This window comes from Galeopterus variegatus, unplaced genomic scaffold, assembly GCF_000696425.1.
Source record: "Galeopterus variegatus unplaced genomic scaffold, G_variegatus-3.0.2 Scaffold1104, whole genome shotgun sequence".
Lineage (NCBI taxonomy): Eukaryota > Metazoa > Chordata > Mammalia > Dermoptera > Cynocephalidae > Galeopterus > Galeopterus variegatus.
The window spans coordinates 275,201-299,439 of NW_007727215.1; the positions used below are offsets into that span (position 1 = coordinate 275,201).

The 24,239-nt window shown below is 36.9% G+C and overlaps 1 protein-coding gene across 1 annotated transcript in view; it reads right to left on the minus strand.

The window, feature by feature from the left end:
* The window catches only part of SPEF2 (sperm flagellar 2), a 200,523-nt gene that overhangs the window by 148,540 nt on the left and 27,744 nt on the right, over positions 1–24,239 (minus strand). The window contains exons 8-10 of the mRNA XM_008574789.1: positions 20,370–20,558; positions 17,406–17,593; positions 5,951–6,119 (exon numbers count right to left, since the gene is read on the minus strand). Of these exons, the coding sequence (XP_008573011.1) occupies positions 5,951–6,119; positions 17,406–17,593; positions 20,370–20,558 (546 nt within the window). The remainder of the gene's footprint in view (positions 1–5,950; positions 6,120–17,405; positions 17,594–20,369; positions 20,559–24,239) is intronic.

A 24,239-nucleotide genomic window follows, 5' to 3' on the forward strand; every position in this document is an offset into this window, starting at 1 on the left:
CTCCTCCTGTTTCCTGGCAAGCCACTGTGGCCTTTCCAAGGCATCAAATGTGGCAAACTGAGAATTATAGCAGACCAACACCTCCCAAAGCACAATCGCCTGAGTCAACAAACAAACAAACAAAAACCTCTAAGGCTACTGCATTCTCTAGATCCCAAGTGCCTTTGAGACATCATCACAATGGACTTCATATCAGATTTTTCCTTGTGCTGGGGTCACCAAACAATTCTGGTGGTGGTAGCTGTACTTATAAAAAGAGGTAAACTGCATTCCTTAACTACTCAATCTATGCTCTTTTCATCAGGGGAGGTGCTGGTCTACCTCAAGATTATTTCTATACCTAATTTCTAGGTCTTGCTGCTCAAAAGAACTTTTTCAGAAGCGTCTACATCTGAATTCACCTGTCTACTGCTATTGCCCAGCAAGGGATAGTCAGGCAGACAGACAAGGTTGAAATTTCTCTAAAAAAGCCAGTCAGTTAGCCTTACCATTACTGAGAGAATTTAGGGAGTTAGAGGTAAAACTGTAAGCAAAATAGAGAGGAGAAACTGCAGGACTGAAATGCATAATCTTAAAAACTAAACTGGAACTATAGGGGAAATACTCCTTTTAGCACCAAACTTCTTTCTCAGCTCCTTGCTGTTTGGGAGGCAGGTTACCTGTCTTGGGAAATGTTTGTATTTTAACAGGTGCTGATGCCTTAATTCAAAGGAGTGATAATGTGTGATATCAAGTACAATGGCAGCAGAATTTTTACAGTAGAATTACCTTACAGAATATCTCAACTCCCATCACCTAAGCAACTGCTTACTCTGCCGACTTAAAAAGCTGTATTGCTACATATATAAAAATAAAAATGTAAAGATGTTATCTTTCAGGGCTCTTTAGTGCTTCACAATGAAATGCTCTACATTTATATTTAAAATTGATAATTAAAATAGAATCAATGCTCAGGTTCATCAATAGAATCATATTTATAGTAAAAGAGAAGACACTAAGTTAAGACATCTTTCTTACCAAGGGACAAAAAACGCCGTGAAACAAGTAATTTCATTATGTTTGATTAGTAAGTTTCCGTTTTGAGACATTTTATAAGTGTCCTGAATAAACACATACATTAAGGACTGCATGTGTGTGTCCCCCACAAAAGTCATCTGTTGAAGCCCTAACCCCCAGTGTGATGATATTTGGAGGCTGGGCCTTTGGGAGGTAACTGGGTTTAGAGGAGGTCATAGGGTGGGGCCACCATGATGGAATTAGTGCTCTTATAAGGAAAGGAAGAGGGACCAAAGCTCTGTCTCTCTCTACCCTGAGGACACAGTGAGAAGGCAGACATCTACAAGCCAGGAAGAAAACCTTCATCAGGGAACCAAATTGGCTAGCACCTTGATCTTGGACTTTGTAGCCTCAGAACTGTGAGAAATAAATTCCTGTTGTTTAAGCCATCCAGTTTATGGCATTTTACTATGGCAGCCTCAGCTGACTAATACAATGTGTATCTTTTAAATAATAATAACAATAATAAAGATAATGATCTATCCATAGGCCTTTAACATTCTAATTGGCTAGCACCTTGATCTTGGACTTTCTAGCCTCAGAACTGTGAGAAATAAATTCCTGTTGTTTAAGCCATCCAGTTTATGGCATTTTACTATGGCAGCCTCAGCTGACTAATACAATGTATATCTTTTAAATAATAATAACAATAATAAAGATAATGATCTATCCATAGGCCTTTAACATTCATCTGCTAAAATCTATCACTATGCTTGAGTCAGTTTTCCAGTAATGTCACTTGAGTGGTACAGGCTGCAAGTTGATATTCTGCCTGAAAGGAAATTGATTAAATAATAGGCTATGAAGATTGGGTCACTTACTGGGAAGTCAGGGAGCACAGCAAAAGCTAGCTCAGAAATTGGGTTTAGAAAGTCTCTGGATCAATACCAAACACTGCAGTTGGAGAGTGAGAACAAAATGTCTAAAGTCTTTAGGTCACAAAAGAAAGATGAGACTTGCTTAGGAGGACAAACAACCTGTATGAGTCAGGGTTCTCCAGAGAGAGAGAACCAATAGGATATATTTATAAATACATGAGAGGGGACTTATTAGGGGAATTGGCTCACACGATTGTGAAGAGAAGAGCCATGATAGGCTGTCTACAAACTGGATGCCAGAAGCCTGACTCAGTCCAAGTCTGAAGCCTGAGAACCAGGGAAGCTGATGGTGCTGATGGTGTAAGTCCTGGAACCCTAAAACTGAAGTCTTGAGCTCTGATGTCCATAAACAGGAGAGCAGAGAGTATCTCAGCAGATAGGACCATTTGTCTTTTTTCTCCGTTTTTTGTCCTCTCCAGGCGCCCAGTGGATTGGATGGCTCCCACCCATATTGAGGGCAGATCTTTCCCACCCAGTCCACTCAGGCACACATGCTAATCTCTGCTGGAAACACCCTCATAAACATACCTAAAAAGGTAGCTTTACCAGTTTCTCAGTATTCCTTCATTTAATCAACTTGACACCTAGAACTAACCATCACACAATCTAATGGCCCATTTAGTTCCACATTCCTATTCTTTAGTGGAAAAAGAACTGGTGATAAATGTCAATGTATAAACAAATTTGGGGATGGGTACATATACATGTGCTGTAGTAACAGGAGTATGAATGTTAAACCATAACACATCTTAAAGTCTAGTTAGTGGAAAATCATAGCCAAAAATGCTGTTGATAAAATGTATGCTACAACACACACTATAGAGTTAATCCAATGACCACAGCAAACTCGAGTGATCATGAACTTAAACAGTAATTTTTCATTGAAAACAAAAATAGCAGCAATTAAAAATCACGACCAATTTAAAACAACATGGATGATGTGCTGGAAATGAAACATCCTTCCTCCAAATTATAGGAATTCCAACTACAACTTGGTTGTGGGCAGGCACAGTAGAGCTCTGAAAATTGCTAAGTACTTTGTGGCGGAGACTTCTTAGAAAAATCTGAGTCTTCAGGAAATCATAGCTGTGAGCTAATTTTAGTTTATGAATACCAAATTTTAGTAACTCTTAAACTCAGCAAGTAGGTAACTGCTAGTAAGCAGCTTCTGCAAAAATGAAATGCTGTGGATTGTGACTCATTTTCCAGTAGGACCCTTGGAGAGGACTTGCATTTGGGGGGATTTTGAGTTCACTAGGAGAACCACTGGCCACTGTGTGGGTCTGTGCTGCCAGCTGCACTAGAGGAGCTGGGCCTCCTGGCTTAGACTGCTGCCCCTGGTCCACTGGGTTTGAAGGGCCCTTGCCCACTCTCTACTAAATAACATTGTTGTTAACCTGTGGCAGCTGCCTGGGAATCCCATTTAAATCTGGCTGCTCCATGATGCTGCTCTTGCTTCCAACTTAGGAGAGAGAACTGATATTCTAGCCACACCATTCCTGGGCTAGAACTCCCTCACATGTAGCCATTCTATAAATAGAGTGTGATGATTTAGAAAACAATGTTAATGACATGTACATAAGCAAAAATCTGTTTTCATGCCAATTTATAGGTATAATATTTAATGTTTTCAAGCATGATAGCTTACTCTAACAGAGCATGAGCTCTTAAAAGCTTGGGCTCGGCCGGCCCGGTGGCGCACTGCTATAGTGCGCCGCTTGGGAGCGCAGCGGCGCTCCCACCGAGGGTTCGGATCCCACATACAGACCGGTTCCCGCTCACTGGCTGAGCGAGGGGAGGGCGCAGCACCGAGGGTTGCAATCCCGTTGCCGGTCCCGGTCCGGTACGGGGGCAACACTGAGGGTTGCGATCCATTGCCGGACACGGAAAAAGACAAAAGACAAAAAAAAAAAAAAAAAAAAAAAAAAAAGAAAAGCTTGGGCTCAAAACTGGGAGGTGTCAGGTTTTAAGGATGGAGGATATGGGCATCAGTAAAATATACTAAGAATGCAAACTATTTGAAGATTAACTTGTAAGTTATGCATTTACTTGAAGCACTAAAAATCCTCAACAAATTTAACAATGACAAATGTGGACAACTGTTTCTTTTAGCTAAGCCAGGATGTGCTGTCCTTCTGTCTCTTGTGATGGACTATTTAAGCCAGATAATACATTTTACAAGTTGAAACATTTAGTTTTCACATGTACGTAAGACATTTAGGACAAGTTCTTGAAGAGACAAAAGCTCTAAAAATAAACAATGCCTAAAGAATAGTTTACAGTATATCCTAAAACCTATATATGGCATATTTTCCACTAAGTAGTCAAAAGGAACAGGGCATGTAAACACAGAAATCCTAAGATGATTTTTATTTTTAGAAAAACAGTAAAGGCTATCCACAAAATAAACTGCACTGCCAGACGTTCACAAACTCCTAACAAAAGTTCACAATTTCCTGCAAAAGAAACGTATCAGCTGCTTCAGGATGTGGGTAAGACAAGCATGTTCCTGTGGTAACCATTTCCCAAACAAAGAAAATTAGCAAGAAAGACAAATCTTCACTAAGCTGCAGCCTACCAGGTCTCCTGATTTATGAGAGCAACAAGAGTAGATTGAGCTGTTTAAGAAATAATTTACAAATAAATAAGACATAAACCAGCAAAATCTGTTAAATAAAATAACTTTTAACCTACAATGGAAAAAATACCTTAACATAGTTTGATATTGTTAAAGCATTTTATTATGTGGCATTATACTTTAGGTTAACACACCAGATCTAGCATATTTTACAATCATACAAAATAAATATCCATATGTATCCCTTAAGTTTCTAGTCAATCTTAATAATAACTTCTTTAGTAATATAAATACAGATTCGTTCAATTAAAATATCATACACATTTAGTTTCTCATAATATCATATCCTTTCTTTTTACCAGAAGCTTACCTTCTTTTAATATTTACATATTAGTTTTATTTAACACTTTTCCCTGTTCATTGTCATTCATTCTTTTAATTCATTCATCCTTGCAACAAACATTTATTGATTTATTTACTAAATATCAGCACATGATTGGGTTGAATAATCTTTCCTTTGCTTTTTTTCATGTTGCACTTACTGCCCTTCTGGAACTCATCCAATAATACCTTTAATAGTAAGAAGCCTCATTCTTCATTCCATGGCTGTTGATCTACTCACACCTTCTATCCGAGAGTTATGATTTTTACATCTTTATGTCTAAGTGTGAGATGGAGTGTGGTAGGGAGCTCAGGGTGGTAAGGAGAGAAATTAATACATATTACTTGCATCCAACATGCAGTGCACTTGGCTAAGTGTTTAACACATATTATCTTAAATAAATTTCATAACAAAATGAGGTAGGTATATTATTATTCTCCTTTCATAAATTGGGAAATTGAGACTCCTAGCACATAAAAGATTAGTCACCTAAGGTCACATAGTTAGTAGTTGGCAGTGCCAATAATAGAACTCTGGTCTGTCTAATCCCAAATGCTTTCAACAGTTCTTTTAAAAAGCACAGTTGGCACCTGGTACTTTTTTTTCAATCTTTTAGTAAAATATTGTTTGAATCTATGCTACTCATAACACCCAGACCTCCTCTTCTGTTTTGCCTGTAAAAACAATATACTATTTAGATTAGTTACTAAAGAAACACATTTCGTCTATGTTTTTTGAAGCAAAGGTAGACAGCTCATACAAAGAAACATGCTAATGAATAAATGAAAGTATTTTCAAAATTCTGAAATCTATCTGCCCAGACAGTATGTTTGCCTGAATTTTTACAGACCACTCTTCTAACATTACTAGAAATAACAGATAATAGATAATAGTTTAGACTCTAAAAATTAGTACAAGTACAAATTAAACCAGGTAAAATATAAGCATAAAATTTCTATATTAATAGGAATAAAATAAAATAATATAACTAAATTTATGTTTGAAAAAGAATTTATTATGTTGTATTCTCTCTAATTATTCCATATCAGTATGTACCTTATATTCTTCAAAATCATTGTTATCAAGCAAGTTCCTTTTCTCCAGTTCTATAAGTTGTTCTGTGGAGGGCTTAGCAGACAGCAGCTTAATAGAGGCTTGTTCATATATGGGCTTTCCATGAAAAAAAAGTTCTTTCCAATCATGCATCAACTTATGTGGAATCAGACTACACCCCCCCAAAAAAAGTAGAGATAAATCAATGGGTAGTCAAATATACGCTTTAAACGTTAGTCTTTTTATTGTACTTATGTAATTAACTCACTTTCCGTAGACTTAAATAGAAATAATTACTGAAAAATAATTTTAAAGATTACCACATGTGCAATGACAATAAGACAAGCATACATTAGGTTTTTCTGTTACAAATTATTTGCAAAGATGAAAATCAACTATTATCTCAAAGAGACCTTGAAAAGCATTGTCCATTTTGTGTAGGAGGACACTGATAATAGAACATTTAAATGATTTCCTACTGTTACACAGTCATTTAATGTAAGAGCTAGAAATTGAGATTGAGGAACCTAAGTTTTCTCATGCTCATTACTTTCAGATATATTTTTCTGTTACGGCAAAGTAAATAGGAAAGTCTGAAGAACCAGTGGCATTAAGTAACGTTCATTCATTCAAACCCATTAAGTTTCAGACATTTTACTAGCCATTAGGAATATAACAGCAAGTGAACTCCCTGGCCTCAAACAGCAGTTCCTAGGAAAGAAGGCAAAAAAAAAAAAAAAAAAAAAAAAAAAATTGCACAAGGAGATAACAGTTTTGAATGAGACTTAGACAATCGGAAAGTATAACAGTATGACTTAATTTGTGGGTTCAAGGAAGATCTCTTTGCAAAAATAACTGCTAAGCTGATGCCTAAAGATTGTCTAGCAGGCAACGGGGCAGAGCGGGGAAAATAATTCCAAGAGGAGCACAATGTGTGAAGGAAAGAAAGAGCCTTTTATGATTCAAATGCATTTCTTTTAAAACAGTTGGACTATAACTTGAATTTACAATTTACAAAGTAGTATTTCATTCTGACACATGCTAGAACACAGATGAACCTTGAAGACATCATGTTAAATGAAATAAGCCAGATGCAAAAGAAAAAATATTGTATGATTCCACTTACATGAGGAACCTAGAACAGACAGATTCATGGAGATATAGAATAGGGCAGAGAGTATCAGAGGCTGGGGAAGCGGGACAGGGAGTTGTTACTTAACAGGTACAGGCCGAACAACCTTTTTCCCGTGTGCAGGGCTGTGTGATCAGGGCTCTGGAAGAACTCCTGACTGTCCTCATATTCAGGTACTTCTTCCCTCTTCTTTCTCCATCACTTATCAGGACTTTAAAACCCCAAATTATAGGAGTTCCTCTTAGCAATCTTTTAATACTCTCTTTCAAAAATTTTGGGGTTTTAACACTATGACACTTGTAGAGGTTCTATAGCTTCATGATTGTAATCCATTAAAGCAGTCCATATATTTTGAAAAAATTAGAAGAAAAAAATCTTAGCTATCTGACCTTTACTATAAAATTCTTTTCACATTTAAGGGTGTGTGGATAAAAAGACAAAATGGCAAAAGCAGGAACACTTTTTAAATAGCTTCTCTATTCTTAAAGAATATTGGTTTTCTTGGTCCTGCCCAAGCTGCTTCTTTTCCTTAAGATTCTGACCTTATTGCTCACCACCTGATCCTTAAGGTTCCTGAATAAGAAAATCAGTTGCTATGGCCATTAGGGGCCTTAATACCTTCCTTTTTTGTTAACTGAAATTCCATGCATACATTTGAATGAGCTATTCCATTTTCTCAAATGATCAAATTCCACCCACTCACCTCAGATCAGCCTGGATGGGGTGAAGCAATTAATTCAAAATCAAACAAGTGAGGAAGAAATGCTATCGTACCAAACTTCAGAAGTAGTACTACTCTTTTCCATGTTAGAATGAGCTTTTAAAATTTTAAATAACTTGGCTTGAAAATTCAAGCTATGTGGTCTACTTTAACCCAGTAGTCTCTATGAATCATCTATGCTACTTGCATGTGATTCTACCGCTACTTAATACTTTGATTTTTTTAAATTAAACTTTTTCTTTCAAGAAAACTGTAGATTCACATGAAGTTGTAAAAAATAATACAGAGACGGACCTAAATGTCCTTTACCCAGTATCTCCCAATGGTTACATCTTGCAAAACTACAGTACAATATCACAACCAGGATATTGACACTGACACTGCAGAGAAGCAGAACATTTCTGACACCACAGAGTCCTTCATGTTGCCCTTTTATAGCCACACTCACTCTCCTCTCACCCCCACTCCTCCTTAGCCCCTGGCATTGCTAATCTGATCCTCAGTCTCTATTATTCTGTCATTTATATAAATGGTGTTATATAAATGGAATCATACAGTATGTAACCTCTGGGGACTGGCTTTTTTTCACTCAGCATAATTATCTGGAGATTCACCCAGGTGATGGCATGTATCAACAGTTTATTCTTTTTTATTGCTCAATAATACTTCATGGTATGGATGCACTACAGTTTAACAATCACCTGTTGAGAGACATCTGGATTGCTACCAGTTTTAAACTATTACAAATAAGGCTGTTACAGGTTTTTGTGTGAACATAAATCTTAACTTCTCTGGGGTAAATGCCCAGAAATATAATTGCTGGGTCATATGGAGTTGCATATTCAGCTTTTTAAGAAACTGCCAAACTGTTTTCTTAGAGGGGCTGTACCATTTTACATTCTCACCAGCAATGAATGAGTCATTTTCTCCACAAGCAAAGTTGTAACTTCTTCTTTTTTTTTTTTTTAATTTAACCATTCTGATAGATGTGTAATGATATATTACTTTGGTTTCAATTTGAGTTTCTGTAATGGCTAATGATGTTGAAAATTTTTTTCACATGCACATTTGTCATATATCCTGTTCAGTGAAATGTCTTTTCATGTCTTTTTCCCATTTTCTAGTTGGATTGTTTGTTTTTTTTAATGTTGAGTTTTGAGAACACTTTTTCTAGACACTGGTCCTCCGTTGGATATGTGATCTACAAATATTTTCTACCACTATTTTTTCCCCCAAAGTAAAAGGTTTTAATTTTTTTTTCTTTTCCTTTTTGTCTTTTTTCGTGACCGGCAACGGATCGCAACCCTCAGTGTCGCGCCCTTACCGGACCGGGACCGGCAACAGGATCGCAACCCTCGGTGTTGCCCCCGCACCTCGCTCAGCCAGTGAGCGGCCAGTCTGTATGTGGGATCCGAACCCTCAGTGGGAGCGCTGCCGTGCTTCCCAACCGGCGCACTGTAGCAGTGCGCCACCGAGCCGGCCCTAAAAGGTTTTAATTTTGAAGAAGTCAAATTTATCAATTTCTCTCTGTTGTGGTGCAAAAGTTTTTAATTTTAATGAAGTCTAAGGTAACAAATTTTTCTTTTATGGATGATGTTTCTGGTGTTACGTCTAAGAACACTTTGTTTAGTCATAGAACCCAAAGATTTTCCCCTATGTTTTCCTAAAAGTTTTATACTTTTATGGTTTATGTTAAAGTCCATAATCCATTTTGAGTTAATTTTTAAATAAGGTGTGAAAATTAAATCAAGGCTAATTTTTGATTTTTTGCCTATGCATACCAAGTGCTCCAGCGCCATTGGTTGAAAAAGCTATCTTTCCTTCATCAGATTGCTTTTACACCTTTGTCAAAAATCAGTTGAACATTTTTATGTGGATCTATTCCTGGGTTTGCTATTCTTTTCCATTGGTCTATGTGTCTATCCTTCTGCCAATATTATACAGTCTTGATTACTGTAACTATATCATAAATCATAAAATTCAGTAGACTAATTTCTTCCAATATATTTTTATTTTCAAAATTGTTTTAACTTTGCTAGTTCCTTTGCCTTTTAAAATAAATTTTTAAATAATCTTGGTTATATTTTCAAAAAATCTTGCTGGATTTTCTTCATTTCTGTTCTGTATGTCCTTTATTTCCTTTTCTTGCCTTATTGCACTGGTTAGAACTTCTAGAACTATGTTGAATACAAGTGGAGGGAATGAACATTTTTTACTTTTTGTCAGTCTTAAGCAAAAAGCATTCAGTCTTTCACCATTAAGTTAATGTTAGCTGTAGGATGCTCTTTGTCAAGTTGAGAAAGTTCCTCCTCTATTCCTGTTTCTTGAGTTTTTATTATGAATGGGGTTGAATTATGTCAAATGCGTTTCTACACTGACTCATATGATCATGCAATTTTCCTTCTTTAGGCTGTTAACATGGTGGATAGTATTCATTAATTTTGAATATTGAATCTGCCTTGTATTCCTGGAATACACCCCAGTTGGTCTTGGTGTATAATTCCTTTCATATTTTGCTGAGTTCTATTTGGTAATATTTTGTTAATGATTGTGCATCTATATTCATCATAAGGAACATTGGTCTCTTGTTTTCTTTTTTCTATTGTCTTTTTGTGGTTTTGCCATAAGGATAATACTGGCTACATAAAATGAATTTAGGAAGTGTTCTTTCCTTTCTACTGTTTGGAGAGATTCTGTGGTATTGGTGTTAATTCTTCTTTAAGTGTATGGTAAAATTCTCCAGAGAAACCATCTGGGCATAGAAATTTTCTTTTCAAGAGTTTTTAAGATACAAATTAAGTTCTCTTAATAGTTAAAGGTTTTTTTCAAATTATCTTTCATATATATGACTTGTTGTCGTTTTTAGAGGAATTGGGCCATTTATTCTAAGTTGACAAATTTATGTGTGCTGCGTTATTCCTAGTATTCCCCTATTATCCTTTTGGTGCCTGAAGTGTCTGAAGTGATATTCTGTGCTTCATTCCTGATATCAGTAGTTTGTGTCATCTCTTTTTTTCCTTTAGAAGTCTTGCTACAGGTTTGTTAATCTTATTGATCTTTTAAAAGAATCAGCTCTTTGTTTCCTTTGAAGTACTCCACTGTTTTTTTTTTTTTGATCTGTTTATTTTTAATTTCACTTATTTCTGTTCTTATCATTATTATTTCCTTCCTTTCTTCTTGCTTTGGATTTAGCTTTCGATTCTTGTTCTAGATTCTTGAGGTGGGAGCTTAGATGATGGATTTTAATTTTTCATCTTTCCTAATGTACGCATTTAGTGATATACATTTCTGTCAGTGCTGTTTTAGCTGTGTCCCACAAATTTTAATATGCTGAATTTTTATTTTCATTTGGTTAAATGTATTTTTAAAATTTCCTTTGAGACTTTCTCTTGGGCCCATGAATTATTTAGAAGTGTGTTATTGAGTTTCCTAGAGCGTGGAGTTTTTCCTGTTATCTTTCTGTTATTGATTTCTGTTTTGATTCCACTGTGGTTGGAGAACACATTCTGTATGATTTTAATCCTTTTAAATTTGTTGAGGTTTGTTCTATGGCCTAGGATATTATCTATCTTGATAAATGTTCTGTGGGCATTTGAAAAGAATGTATATTCTCTGACATTGTTGGGTGCAGTGTTTTATAATATAGATTACATCTGATTGGTTGATGGTGTTGTTGATTTCTTCCATATCCTGGCTGATTTTCTGTCTAGTTGTTTTATTAATTGATGAAGTTTCCAACTGTAATTTTAGATTTTTCCATTTCTATTTCACTTCCATCAATTTTTCCTTAATATAACTTTCAGTTCTATTGTTTGGTGAATGCACTATTAGGGCTGCTATGTCTTTTTGAAGCATTGACCCTTTTATGTTATATAATGTCCCTTCTCTGTCTCTGGGTGATTTTCTTTGCTCTGAAGTCTACTTTATCTGATATTAATATAATCACTCCTGCTTTCCTGTGATTAATGTTTGCATGATTTATCTTTTTCCACACTTTTACCTTCAACCTGCCTGTATCATTATACTTGAAATTAGTTTATTATACACAGCATATAGTTTGGCCATGTTTTTTAATCCACTCTTCCAATCTCTGTCTTTTAATTGATATATTTACATGTGTAATTATTGACATGTTAGATGTTATAGAGTTTAAGTTTGCCATTTTACTTTTTGTTTTGTGTTCTTTCTGTTTTGTTTCTGTTTCTTTTTCCTGCCTTTCTATGGGTTAAATGACTATTTTTTAGAATTATATTTTGATCTGTCTGGTGTTTTTGAGCATATCTCCTTGTATTTGTTATTTAGTGGTTGTGCTAGGCATTACACTGTATATACACATTTTATCACATCTATTGATGTCATCATTTTACCAGTTCAAGTATAGAAAACTTACCTCCCTTTAGGTTCCCTTTACCTTACCCATTTATAATTCTTAAATATTTTCTCTACATACATTCAGAACTATGCCAGACTGTTATAATTTTGCTTCACCTGCTAAGCTGACTTCTGAAGAGGAGAAGGAAATCCTATTGTATTTACTCCTATTTTTGCTTACTGTGTTTGTTCTTACTTTCTGATATTCCAAGGTTTCTTTTTTAAAAAATTTTCAATCATTTTCATTCTGTTTAGAGAACTTCCTTTAGCCATTCTTTTAAGGGTAGGTATGCTGGCAACACATTTTCTCAAAGAATGTCAGATTTCTCCCTCATTCCTGAAGGATTTTTTCACCGAGTATAGAATTCTGGGTTGATAGTTCTTTTCTTTCAGCATTTGAAAATATTATGCCACTTCCTCTGGTCTCCATGGTTTCTGGTGAGAAATTCTATGTCATTTGAATTACTTTTCCCCTGTAGATGAGCTGTTGTTTTTCTCTGGGTATTTCTTAAAATGTTTTCTTTTTTAATTTTCAGCATTTAATTTTATGTCTTTTTTTAATTTTTTTTTTTTTTTTGCTGTCATAATTTTTTTTGGAAACGTAATTGGTTGTATATATCTGTGGAGTATAGCATTGAATATCAATACCTGTGTGCAATATGTGATGCCCAAATCAGGATAATTAGTATATCCAAATTGAGGTTTAATCTCATCCAAGTTTGAGTGGCTATTATCAAAAAGACAGAGAGAAACAAATGCTGCAAGGATGCAGAGAAAGGAGAACCCTCCTACTTTGTTGGTGGGACTGTAAATTAGTGTAGCCACTATGGAAAACAGTATGGAGTTTCCTCAAACAACTACAGATAGGCCAGCCCCGTGGCTCACTCGGGAGAGTGCAACGCTGGGAGCGCTGAGGCCGCGGGTTTGGATCCTATGTAGGAATGGCCGGTGCGCTCACTGGCTGAGCGCGGCGTGGACCACACCATGCTGAGGGTTGCGATTCCCTTGCTGGTCAAAAAAAAAAAAAAAAAAAAAAAAACTGCTATAAAATCCAGCAATCCCACCACTTGATATCTATCCAAAGGAATGTAAATCGCCATGTCATAGGGAAACCTGCACTTCTGTGTTTATCACAGCTCTATTTACAGAAGCCAGGAATTGGGACCAACCTAAATGTCCATCATCTGATGACTGGATATGGAAAATGTGGCATATATACACAGTGGAATACTACTCTGCCATAAAAAAGAATGAAATTCTGCCAGTTTCAGCAACATGGACGAACTTAGACAAAATTATGTTACATAAAATAAGCCAGGCACGAAAAGAGAAATACTGCATGCCCTCACTCATAGGTGGGTGAACTAAAAAATAAACAAATAAATTTTCTTATAAAAAGAAAGATACAACAATCATAATAATTAATTGAACTTTCAGGAGGAGGAAATGGAAGAGAGGCTGCCAGAAGTGGGAAATGAGGAGGGGAGGGTTAGTGAGAAATTGGCAAAGGGCCACAAAAAATGATTATGTCGTGAAATGTTGATATGTCTTTACATCGATTTGGGGGGTTTATTCTGTTCAGGGTTTGCTCAGCTTTTTAAATGTATAGATTTATGTCTTTGCCAAATTCAAGACATTTTCAGCCATTATTTCTGTGAGTACTCTTTCAGCCCCACCCTCTTTCTTCGCTATTTCCAGGACTCCAAGGACATGGATGCCTGGTCCCTGATGCTCTGTTAATTTTTTCCAGTCCGTTTTTTCTCTTTGTTTAGACTAATTTCTATTTCTCTATTTTCCAGTTCACTAGTTCTTTCGTTTGTCCCCCTTCATTCTGCTGTTGAGCCAACCATTGAGCTTTTTATTTCAGTTATTGTACTTTTCAGTCCTATAATTTTCATTCAATTTTTATTTATATTGTATTTTTTTGTTGTGACTAAATTTTTGATAAAGTTTTCTTCATTTGCTTCAATCATATTCATAATTTCTCACTGAAATATTTTTATCATGACTGCTTTAAATTCTTTATTAGATGATTCTAACATCTCTGCATTAGTTTCCTAGGACTGCCATAACAGTGTACCACAAACTGGTAGCTTAAGACAATAGATATTTATTGTCTCATAGTTCCGAAGGCTAGAAGTCTGAAATTAAGGTGTCAGCAGGGCCATGTTCCCTCTGAAAACTGTAGGGAAACCCTTCCCTCTCTCTTCCCAGACTTTGATGGTTTGTGGGTACTCTTCAGCACTCTTTGGCTTGCACCTGCACTTCTCCAGTCTCTGCCTTTCTTGTCCCATAGTGTTCTACCTGTGTGTCTCTTCTCCACTTCTTATAAGGAGGACACCAGTCATATTGAATTAATCAGTGCAATCTCATCTTAACTAATCATATCTTTAAAGACCCTATTTTCAAACGAGGTTACATTCTGAGGTAGTGGGTTTTAGAACTTCAGCATCTCTTTGGGGAACACAGTTTAACATACAACATCATCTATATATTGTCCTTTTACATTCAGTTTGACCTCTTCCTAGTTCTTGGCATGATGGGTGATTTTTGATTAAAATCTGGACATTTTCCTATCACATTAAGATTTTGGTTCTTACATAAAGCTGGTTTTTCTGTCACTGCTCTGGCAGAGGAGAGAGAAGATGCCATTTTGTTACTGGTAACCATGAACAGAAGTCCCGAATGGCCTTCCTTGATGCCCTAGGGGAGGTGATCCTTGTTACTCTTGGGAAGAGATGAGAATTCCAGCTCTACCTGGTCTCCAATGACACAGAAGTGGGGACGGCCTTGCTTACTGGGCAACAGTGATAAAGTCCTGCCTCTATCACTGGGAGGTATCTAGCCCTCCTCTGATACCACCCCAGTGGGGAGGGGAGGAGTATCTTGTTACTATCAGGTAGGGGTGGAAGTCCATGCTTCCTACTTGACTCTCTCTGCTGCCACTGTGCTGGGTGTGTTAAGGTGCTCTGTTACAGCCTCACAAGAGTGGGAGATGAGCTTTTCTACCTGGCCTTTGCTGGCATTGGGTGACACAGAAGTGGGGGCGGCCTTGCTTACTGGGCAACAGTGATAAAGTCCTGCCTCTATCACTAGGAGGTATCTAGCCCTCCTCTGATACCACCCCAGTGGGGAGGGGAGGAGTATCTTGTTACTATCAGGTAGGGGTGGAAGTCCATGCTTCCTACTTGACTCTCTCTGCTGCCACTGTGCTGGGTGTGTTAAGGTGCTCTGTTACAGCCTCACAAGAGTGGGAGATGAGCTTTTCTACCTGGCCTTTGCTGGCATTGGTGAAGATGGGGTTACATTTTTTTCTTTGGTATTTGGATGGAGTAGAGTAGTTATTGCCTACAAGTTTTCTGATCCTTTGGCTAAAGACAGGCTCTTGCTGGGGCTATTTTTCTCTGCATCACCAATGTGTCTGTGTTACCAGAATATTCATCTCTAACCTGGGATAAGGCAAAAAGAAAACCCAGGAAGATCACCACCGCATCACAACTTGGGTCCTGAGGTCACTAACCAGTCTCACTTCTCTCCATTTTTCAGTCTTCTTATGTGTGTTTCATATACAATGTCTAGGGATTTAGTTGTACTTAGGGGAAGGGATGGGAAAAGTACATCTACTCCATTTTCCCAGAGTAGAATGGGATTTGTTTTTATGTCTTAATTTTAAATTATGGGCCTTTGCTTAGGAAAATTAATCTACTTTATCCTACATTTTTTCCCCTTCAAATTATCTTATTTTATATGTTTTACATTTAAATCTCCTACTTCTACCTTTTGGTAGTTTAATCTATTTTTCTGCCATTATAATGCTTTCTATCACCTTTTCCTTTTTAACCATTCTTATTTTTTCCCCTTCAAATTATCTTATTTTATATGTTTTACATTTAAATCTCCTACTTCTACCTTTTGGAAGTTTAATCTATTTTTCTGCCATTATAATGCTTTCTATCACCTTTTCCTTTTTAACCATTCTAGAGTTCAGCTTCCTCATAATTTTATTCTTATAATTTCTAAACTTCTGAATTTCTATTAATCTGCAAAGTGTTTTTAAATATTTACCATTTGATTTCTTTCAATTTTCAGTGTTACTTATTTTCTTTTTCCCGATCTTGTATCTTATTACTTATTAGTTTTATCCTCAAACGTCCTCATCATTATGTTATTTCATTTAGTAGATTTTTATGTGGCAGTGGGCAAAACACATGGCTGTAGGAAAAGAGCTGTGAAAAAGCTCCTATCATGTGTAGGGTGATAGGATGTTTTCCCTATTCCATATGACTCGACAGGTCATCTGGCTTTCATTCCTTTCATTGTGAGTTCCCAAGAAAAATCTCAACCTGGATAACTGGAAAGGTTTACAAATTTTAACTAGATTGCCTTATCCTTGTCTTTGTGGAATTACTTTTCCTGAGATCTATTGTGGTGTCATTCCCCTTCAGCTTTTAGCAGAAGACACCATAGAAAATAGGTGTATGAATCCAGATGCTATGTTTGCTTGGAAAACTTTGCTGAAGATATTCTCCACTAGATGTACTATGCTACTTAGTGTAAATTAAGTTCACATGAGAAAACTGTTGTTCTAAACTGAGTGCCAAGAAAAGACTTGTATTTTGTAGAGAACTAGAATGAAAAATAGAAATCATGTAACAGATTGTGTTCCTTCTTTGCTTCGACCACTAAAAAGCTCAGATCAAATTTGTAGCTCAGTTGCAATAACTGGTATACCTACTGTCATGTATACAACTGTGTTTCAATTTATTTCTTGTTCTTAACTTCCTACTTTAATTTGATTTTCCTTTGTTATTATTTTGGCATATTCTTCCTTTTTGGTATTTTTGAATACTCCCTTACAAATACATTGATTTTGTTTAGAAAAAGGTGTGATGAAAATAAATAGATTTAATACTTAGTAATATAACTTTTAAATAATTCCAATATTCTGGAAGTTCCAAGTATTTCAAAGAAATTATCACAGTTGTCTTTGTAAATTACAGAAAACTTAGACACAATTTTTGAATGGAAAAGGACATAAATACACCTGGAATAAGGCTAGTCATTGTGTGAGTTAGGTCAGTAATCAAAGTCTCCCAGACCCTATTTTTCAGTCTTCTTTTCACAAAATATTTTTCTCTCTCTTTACTTATCAATCTAGAATTTACTTTACAATCTTATCCCTTCTCATTCTCTGTGGTGTCTCTACCGTATTAATTATAAAAAGCAATACTTACTTATTTGTCAACATTCGATAATCTGCCACTTTAGTGGACAAATCAATTATTTGATCCAAAATTTCTGCACATATTGAATAATGCTTTTTGTAACGAGCTTGAGCTCTTTCTATAGCAATCTGTTCATGGACTTGCTTCTCTCTGAAGATTTGTTCTTCAAAATCTATCTTGGCTTGTTTCGCCAAAGCCTGAGAAGGCAAAAACATATTTTTAAGTCACTATAATTGTTCAATGATGCAAATGAAAATAATGTCATCATTTCAATAGCCAAAAAATCTTTAAATAGAATGGAACCTCTTTTTATACTAGGAAAAATTAATCATGAGTGAACACTTTCTCCTTAATACATTAAGTTCTGAGTATTATGGCAAAGACAATATTGGAAAGATTCAACCCTTAACTTATTTAATCAACAAAACATGGGACAATGAAAAGTGGTCTAACCAAGGATAGCCCAATATGCATAAATGATAAATTGGATCTTAAGTCTTTTAGAAGTCTAGAGTTCACGGGTTGCAAATACTCAGGGGTCACAGAGAAACAGGCAAGTCTGTGCCAGACCTCACACCCACCACAGGAACTTGATATGGATTATGTCCTACAAGTCTTATGTTTTAGTAGCTTGATCTTAAGAGGGTGGGAGATCCTATTATGGTGATTGAAAGGTGGGGCCTTGAAGAGGTTATTAGGTTCTGAGGACCACGTCTAGTCTAGTGAATAGATTAAAAATGGTGGCCATGGGCGTGGTTCTGAGACCTTTAAAACAAGAGCACATGAGCAGTTAGCCTCTCCCCACTCTGCCATTTTCTGCTATGTGAGACCCCTGCATTGCGGTAAAGCCACTGCCAAAGAAAACTCTCACCAGATGTGTTCTCTGGACTTTGGACTTCCTGGCCTCTGAAACTGTAAGCAACAAATCTCATTTTCTTTTAAATTACCCAGTTGCAGGTATTGTGTTCTAAGCAACAGAAATGGACTAACACATAACTTCAATCTGCACACATCTAATTTTTCCCCTTTCTTCATTTCAAGCAGGCAGGGGTGTCTTTTTAACTTCTGTTTTAGGAAATTTATGTAGGGTGAAAAGTAGGAACTGTTGAAGTACCTCCTGACTTTAGAAAAAGACTAAATTCACAGGCAAAATAATCTAGGTTTCTGCAAAGAGAGGATAAAGGGAAAGGTTTTGGAGGCAAAGAGAAAGGTAAGGAGCCATGCACCCTATTTCCTGACAGCTCCTGGGGAGCAGCAAAGCCTCAGAGAGGATAATGTGGGGGACCCACAAAGGCTGGAACAGCCAAAACAAAGTTTCCTGTGCCACTGAGGGTTACATGTGGCCCGCTGTACCTAGAGTCTCAATGGCAATAGATTGGGTTTACACCTGATGACTTTTGTATTTCCTCAATGATTCGGCCCTTGTAAGCTGGGGCATAGTGCATCTCTCTGGAAACCAGGGATGGTGGTGTAGGCATGGGGAGAAAAAGACACATTGTAGAGCTATTTAGTACATAAAACTGATAGGCTAGAGTCTCAATGGCAATAGATTGGGTTTACACCTGATGACTTTAGTATTTCCTCAATGATTCGGCCCTTGTAAGCTGGGGCATAGTGCATCTCTCTGGAAACCAGGGATAGTGGTGTAGGCATGGGGAGAAAAAGACACATTGTAGAGCTATTTAGTACATAAAACTGATAGGTCTTAGTGATTGATGTCTTGTATGTGGAGGAGTGAGGGTGAAGCAGATTTCAGTGGGCCCTGAGGTTTTGGACTTGCACAATTGGATGAAGAGTGATGTCATTTGTTGAAATACGGAACCTTGAAAAAGTTTAGTGGGAAAGGTTGTAAGTTTGGCTTTGAACAAGTTGAATTTGAAGTGTCTCTGAGATGTGTGACTAGAGATGTCAAGGAAGCAGATAAATCTACGGATTACACCTCAGAGGGCAGAAGCACAAATGCATGAATCGCGTCTATTGCAGTAACTGTACCCCCATGGTTGTAGATGAGATTGAAGAAATAACAGAGAGGGAAAAAGAAGCAAGCCTAGGAGTAAGCTTTGAGGACTCCTAACAGTGTTTTGGGATTAGAGGAGAATGAGCCTGCAAAGAAGGCTGAGAGGAGCAGCCAAAGAGGGAGGAAAACCAGGAAAGTATTTTCCACAGCAGTATTTAATAGATAGTAACCACAGACTAGCAAATCATTGCTATTAGTAAAAATAATATAAATATTAATAGTCGGAGAACTTCATTAAGAAACTTTAAAAATCTTACTACATTTAAAAGTACTTCTAGAATTCTCTCACCCCAGAAACAATAACAAAAAAACTACAAGGACAATAAAAATTAATAAATAACAATTTTAAAACTTCTCTCTTCTTCAGGAAAATGAAGTAGTAGCATGATAATGCTGTAGAGATAAAATGTATTTCATTTAGTTAGTGAGTGATATTGGAAAGAAAAGGTGACAATGTCCATTTGACATTCCTGAGAAATCTATTGGAGACAAAACCCTAGACAATCAAAATGACTAGAGAGACATAATCATAAGGATTGGTGGTGAGTACTAAATACTTAGTTATTTTCAGAATCAAAACTAAAGGGAGACAGTATAGTATGTAGTGGCAATATGCCCTATACAAAAATTAAAATGGGCAGATAATAGATCACATAAAAAATTAATCCTCATTAGTTGATTGGTGTCAAAATATAGCTTTTTTTTTTTTTTTTTTTTTGAAAAGATGACCAGTAAGGGGATCTTAACCCTTGACTTGTGTTGTCAGCACCACACTCACCCAGTGAGCAAACCGGCCATCCCTATATGGGATCCGAACCCATGGCCTTGGTGTTATCAGCACCGCACTCTCCCGAGTGAGCCACAGGTCGGCCCAAAATATAGCTTTGTTTACCATGACTTGATAGAAAGGATCCAAAGTAAACTTAGAAAAAGTTTTTAAGGGAGCTATTGTTTACCGCTTCTCGATCAAGAGCATCCTGGAAATCTTTAAGTCGTCTTTCCTCATATTGTTTTTCTCTGAAAATTCTGTTTTGCCATAAGACCTCCTTTTCATGCCTGACATGCATGAGCTGCACAGCAATTCTGCGCTCCTGCTGGGACTGCCGCATCAGTCGGTTAATCAGCTGCTCCTCCCGATAAGCCTCCTGAAAACACCGGTACAAGAGCCAATTATTTGTCAAAACAATGCCCAAATTACCCACTGGACTAAGAAGCCCATACATAAGTAATGTATGAAAAGCACAATACTCTTTCAAATCAACTTCTGCTGCTTAAATTTGAAAATGGAAAAAAATCAAATTATAAAAAATGAAAATTTCTAACAAAGTTTGCATAATTTTGGTATCTAGAAACATTATGGTCTTGAAACTTGCAATTACTTTAAAAGAATTAGTACTTCCTTTAAAATGTGACAAAAATAAATCAGGTGAATTTTTTTCAAGGTTTTATAAACAAGTGATAAAATTCGTAACTTACGAGCATGTGTTCAGAAGTCATAACTGCTAGTTGTAAAACAAGTGCAGACATTGTCTAGCAGAAGACAGCAGATCTGATTAGTACCCAGTAGGGATATCTAAATGCCTCCATGAGAAGAAGCTAAAAACTGAAAGAATGTGAAGACTGGAGAACAGGCTAAGGGGAAATGACCTACGTCTTATCTTAGACAATCTGAGTGGTCATAATCTGAAAGAGAAAACAACCAAGAATATGTCTAGTTTAAGAGAATAGAAGGGGGACCTATGAATGAACAGTGGAAAAAACATTAAACTGGGAATCAGAGGACCTGGCCATTGTAGTCCCAGTGGTAGAATTAATTGGCTGTGTGGCCTTGGGCAAGTAGCTCAGTTTTTCAGGCCTATTTTTTGGCAGATAAAGTAAGGGGTTTAGATGGAAGATGATCTCCAAGGCCCATCAAGCTCTCTCACTCTGTCTAAAGAGAGATATCAAGTGGAAAGAGGAGGTAATGGTAATACTCAGTGGAGAAGACTTAGAAGACTACATACACACTGTAGTTTTCCATTAAACACTCAACAATCAAATGATTTTGTAACAAAATCTGTCATCATTAATGACACTGTCCCAAATAATCTTTCCCACTATAAGATTACAGGAGAATATTGTATTTTAACAGAACCAAGACACAATAACAATAACTCTATGGTAAATGCTGAAACTTGAACCTGGGAATTACTTTAAAATGTAGATTAAATAAAATCTACAAATCTTGTTTATTTTATTTAATCTACATTTTTAGATTAAAAATTGATTAAATAAAATGTGAAAATCTAAATCTGAAAATGTAGATTAAATAAAATGTGAAAATAAATACACATTTTTTATGTTAGTAAAATAAAGTTTTAGCAACTTTGAAACATATGTCTCATCTAGTTATAAAATTCTAAAAGCTTTAATGTTAACGTTTGTTTCCTTTTGAGATCCAATACTGGAGGTGAGACAGAATGTAAAAATGGCTACAAGTTCTTCCATTCTATTCATTCACAGCCTTGCAACATTACCCTGCAGATGCCCCCACAAAAAGTAGAATCCATTTCTTCACTCCTTAAATATGGGGTATGGGGTGACCATTAACTTGAATTGACCAATGGGCATCATCAAAAAACCAAAACTAATCTAAACAAAAAAACATTCAGGGTCAGACTTTCTTAATTCTCCCTGCCACTGCCACCACATGCATAACCTGGTTTCCTAGAAAATGAGACCTTATAGAGAAAGGCATCAGTCTTCCCAGCTGGACCTGATGAAGCTTCATAAGTCAGCCTGCTCAGGCCAACCCACCAACTAACCAAAGATATAAGAGCAAGCCCAGCTAAGATCAGCAAAATAACAGCACAGCTGAGCCCAGTCCAAACTGCTTACCACATTTTGGGATGGTTTCAGATACATGAGGCACAATCCCCACCATATTTTTAAAAAATATGAACTTGCTTTATTATTCCAAGTGCATTCTAGCACATTTGGCTGTGTTTATTCGGCAAGGCAGTTAAGTTGTAGAGATGAGAGATGGTCATTTCAACCCTTATGACAAACAAACTGGATTGGTCAGTTATGTTTTGATTGTTGTTGGATGACAACACATTATGATTAAAATGGGAAAAAGAAAAGGAAATTACTGTGGAATGGCTGAGTCAATGCTATGTATATGAAGCTTGAGTATGAAGAACCAGCAAGAATACTAGGGCCTGCACCCCAAAGTTGAGTGGAAAAAAAGACTTATCTTTTGTTCCACCATTCAAGCAGCTCATATTTTAAAAATAGACTGTTTCACAAAATTTCAGTGGCATGCAGGACATATATTTTCATAGAAACAAAGATATAAGTTATGAGTAGGTGCTCAGGGCAACCTGAAGATGTCTGTTTAGCCCAGAATATAAAATATTCTGTATTTGCAATGAATAAAATAGAAGATAATAGAAGATATGCCTCTATTTTAGTTATATTTCCCATATTTGGGGAGGATGGAGATAGATATGCAATCCAGAAAGGCTTCAATTTGACTGCTATGCTCTCTACTTCGCCCATGAGTGGGTCTATAATCATTGCCTAGTTCTCCACAGGTGTCTTAGCAGCTCTCATGGAGGAACGGGGCACTGCAGGAAAGACCTGACAGCTAAGTATTCAAGGATCTTTTAGTTTAGAAGGGAGAGAGGTGTCTGATGTTTAAATGCCAGTTCCGAAAATAGCATAGAAAAAGTTCTTGGAAGGCAGAGACAGCCGATTTAGGGCAAACCCCCAAAACTAGCCAAGATGCTAGCCAAATGACCATAGAACCAGGTGGGAGCCAAACTGTGTTCCCAATCTAAACATCTCCACTTAAACACCTATGAAGTGCTTCAAACTCAAAAAGTCCAAAACTAAACTCACGAACTCCCCTTCAGACCTGGTTCTCTCCCCATATTTCCCATCTCAGTTGATGAGCCTATGATCCACTCTGTGATCTAAGACATTAGGACCATCCTAAATTCATTTCTTTCCTTATCACTCCTAATATCCAATTCTTTAAGAAATAGTCTATTGTACCTCCTATGTTTGTTTTTAGACCACCCCCTTACTCTGTTCTATACCAACTGACACCACCCCTATCTTGGACAACACCAGCCCCTTCCTACCATGCCTTCCCCCACTACCCTTACTTTCCAAACCTATTCTCCCCAAAGTCAAAGTGATCTTTCTAGCTTTAAATCTCATCATTTAATTCACATAATTCCATTTCTTTATGACTTGCTAGGCAAGATATGAACTTGAGCACGGGTCTCTGGCTCTTTCCTCACCAGCTGAACTAAAATGATGATATATCAACTCCAAGGGGAAGCTGAAACAACTTGGAAGCTAGAGAAGATATCCTGAGGCATTTCTAACAGATTCAGTGCAAATGGAGCCAGAAGAAAAGCATCCAGGGATGACATGGGATTCATGTCATGCTTCTGAAAAGTAGCAGGTACTAGAGCAAAGTGGAGGAAATCCTAGCCCTAACAAATAATATTTTCTCTTTGGAGAAAATATGAGGAGAATGGATGGGAAAACAGGCCATGTTGCACATGACGATTTCCTGTGCCACCACCGTGGACAGGATCACTTGTGTCAGCTGCACACAGAGCTGCGCATACCGCACTCAATGGAAAGGAGGCGGTGGGAGTGGAGACCCCTTGCTGCATGCCTCAAGCCTGGTTCTAGAAACAGCAGCTTCCCCAAACACAGGGAAGAAATGGCACAAGATGGGGTTCCCACGAAGGAAATATCCAAAGCCCGGACTCTTTTTATGTCCCTTAGATTGCTGGATCCACAAAGTAGTAAACATATCTTCAGCT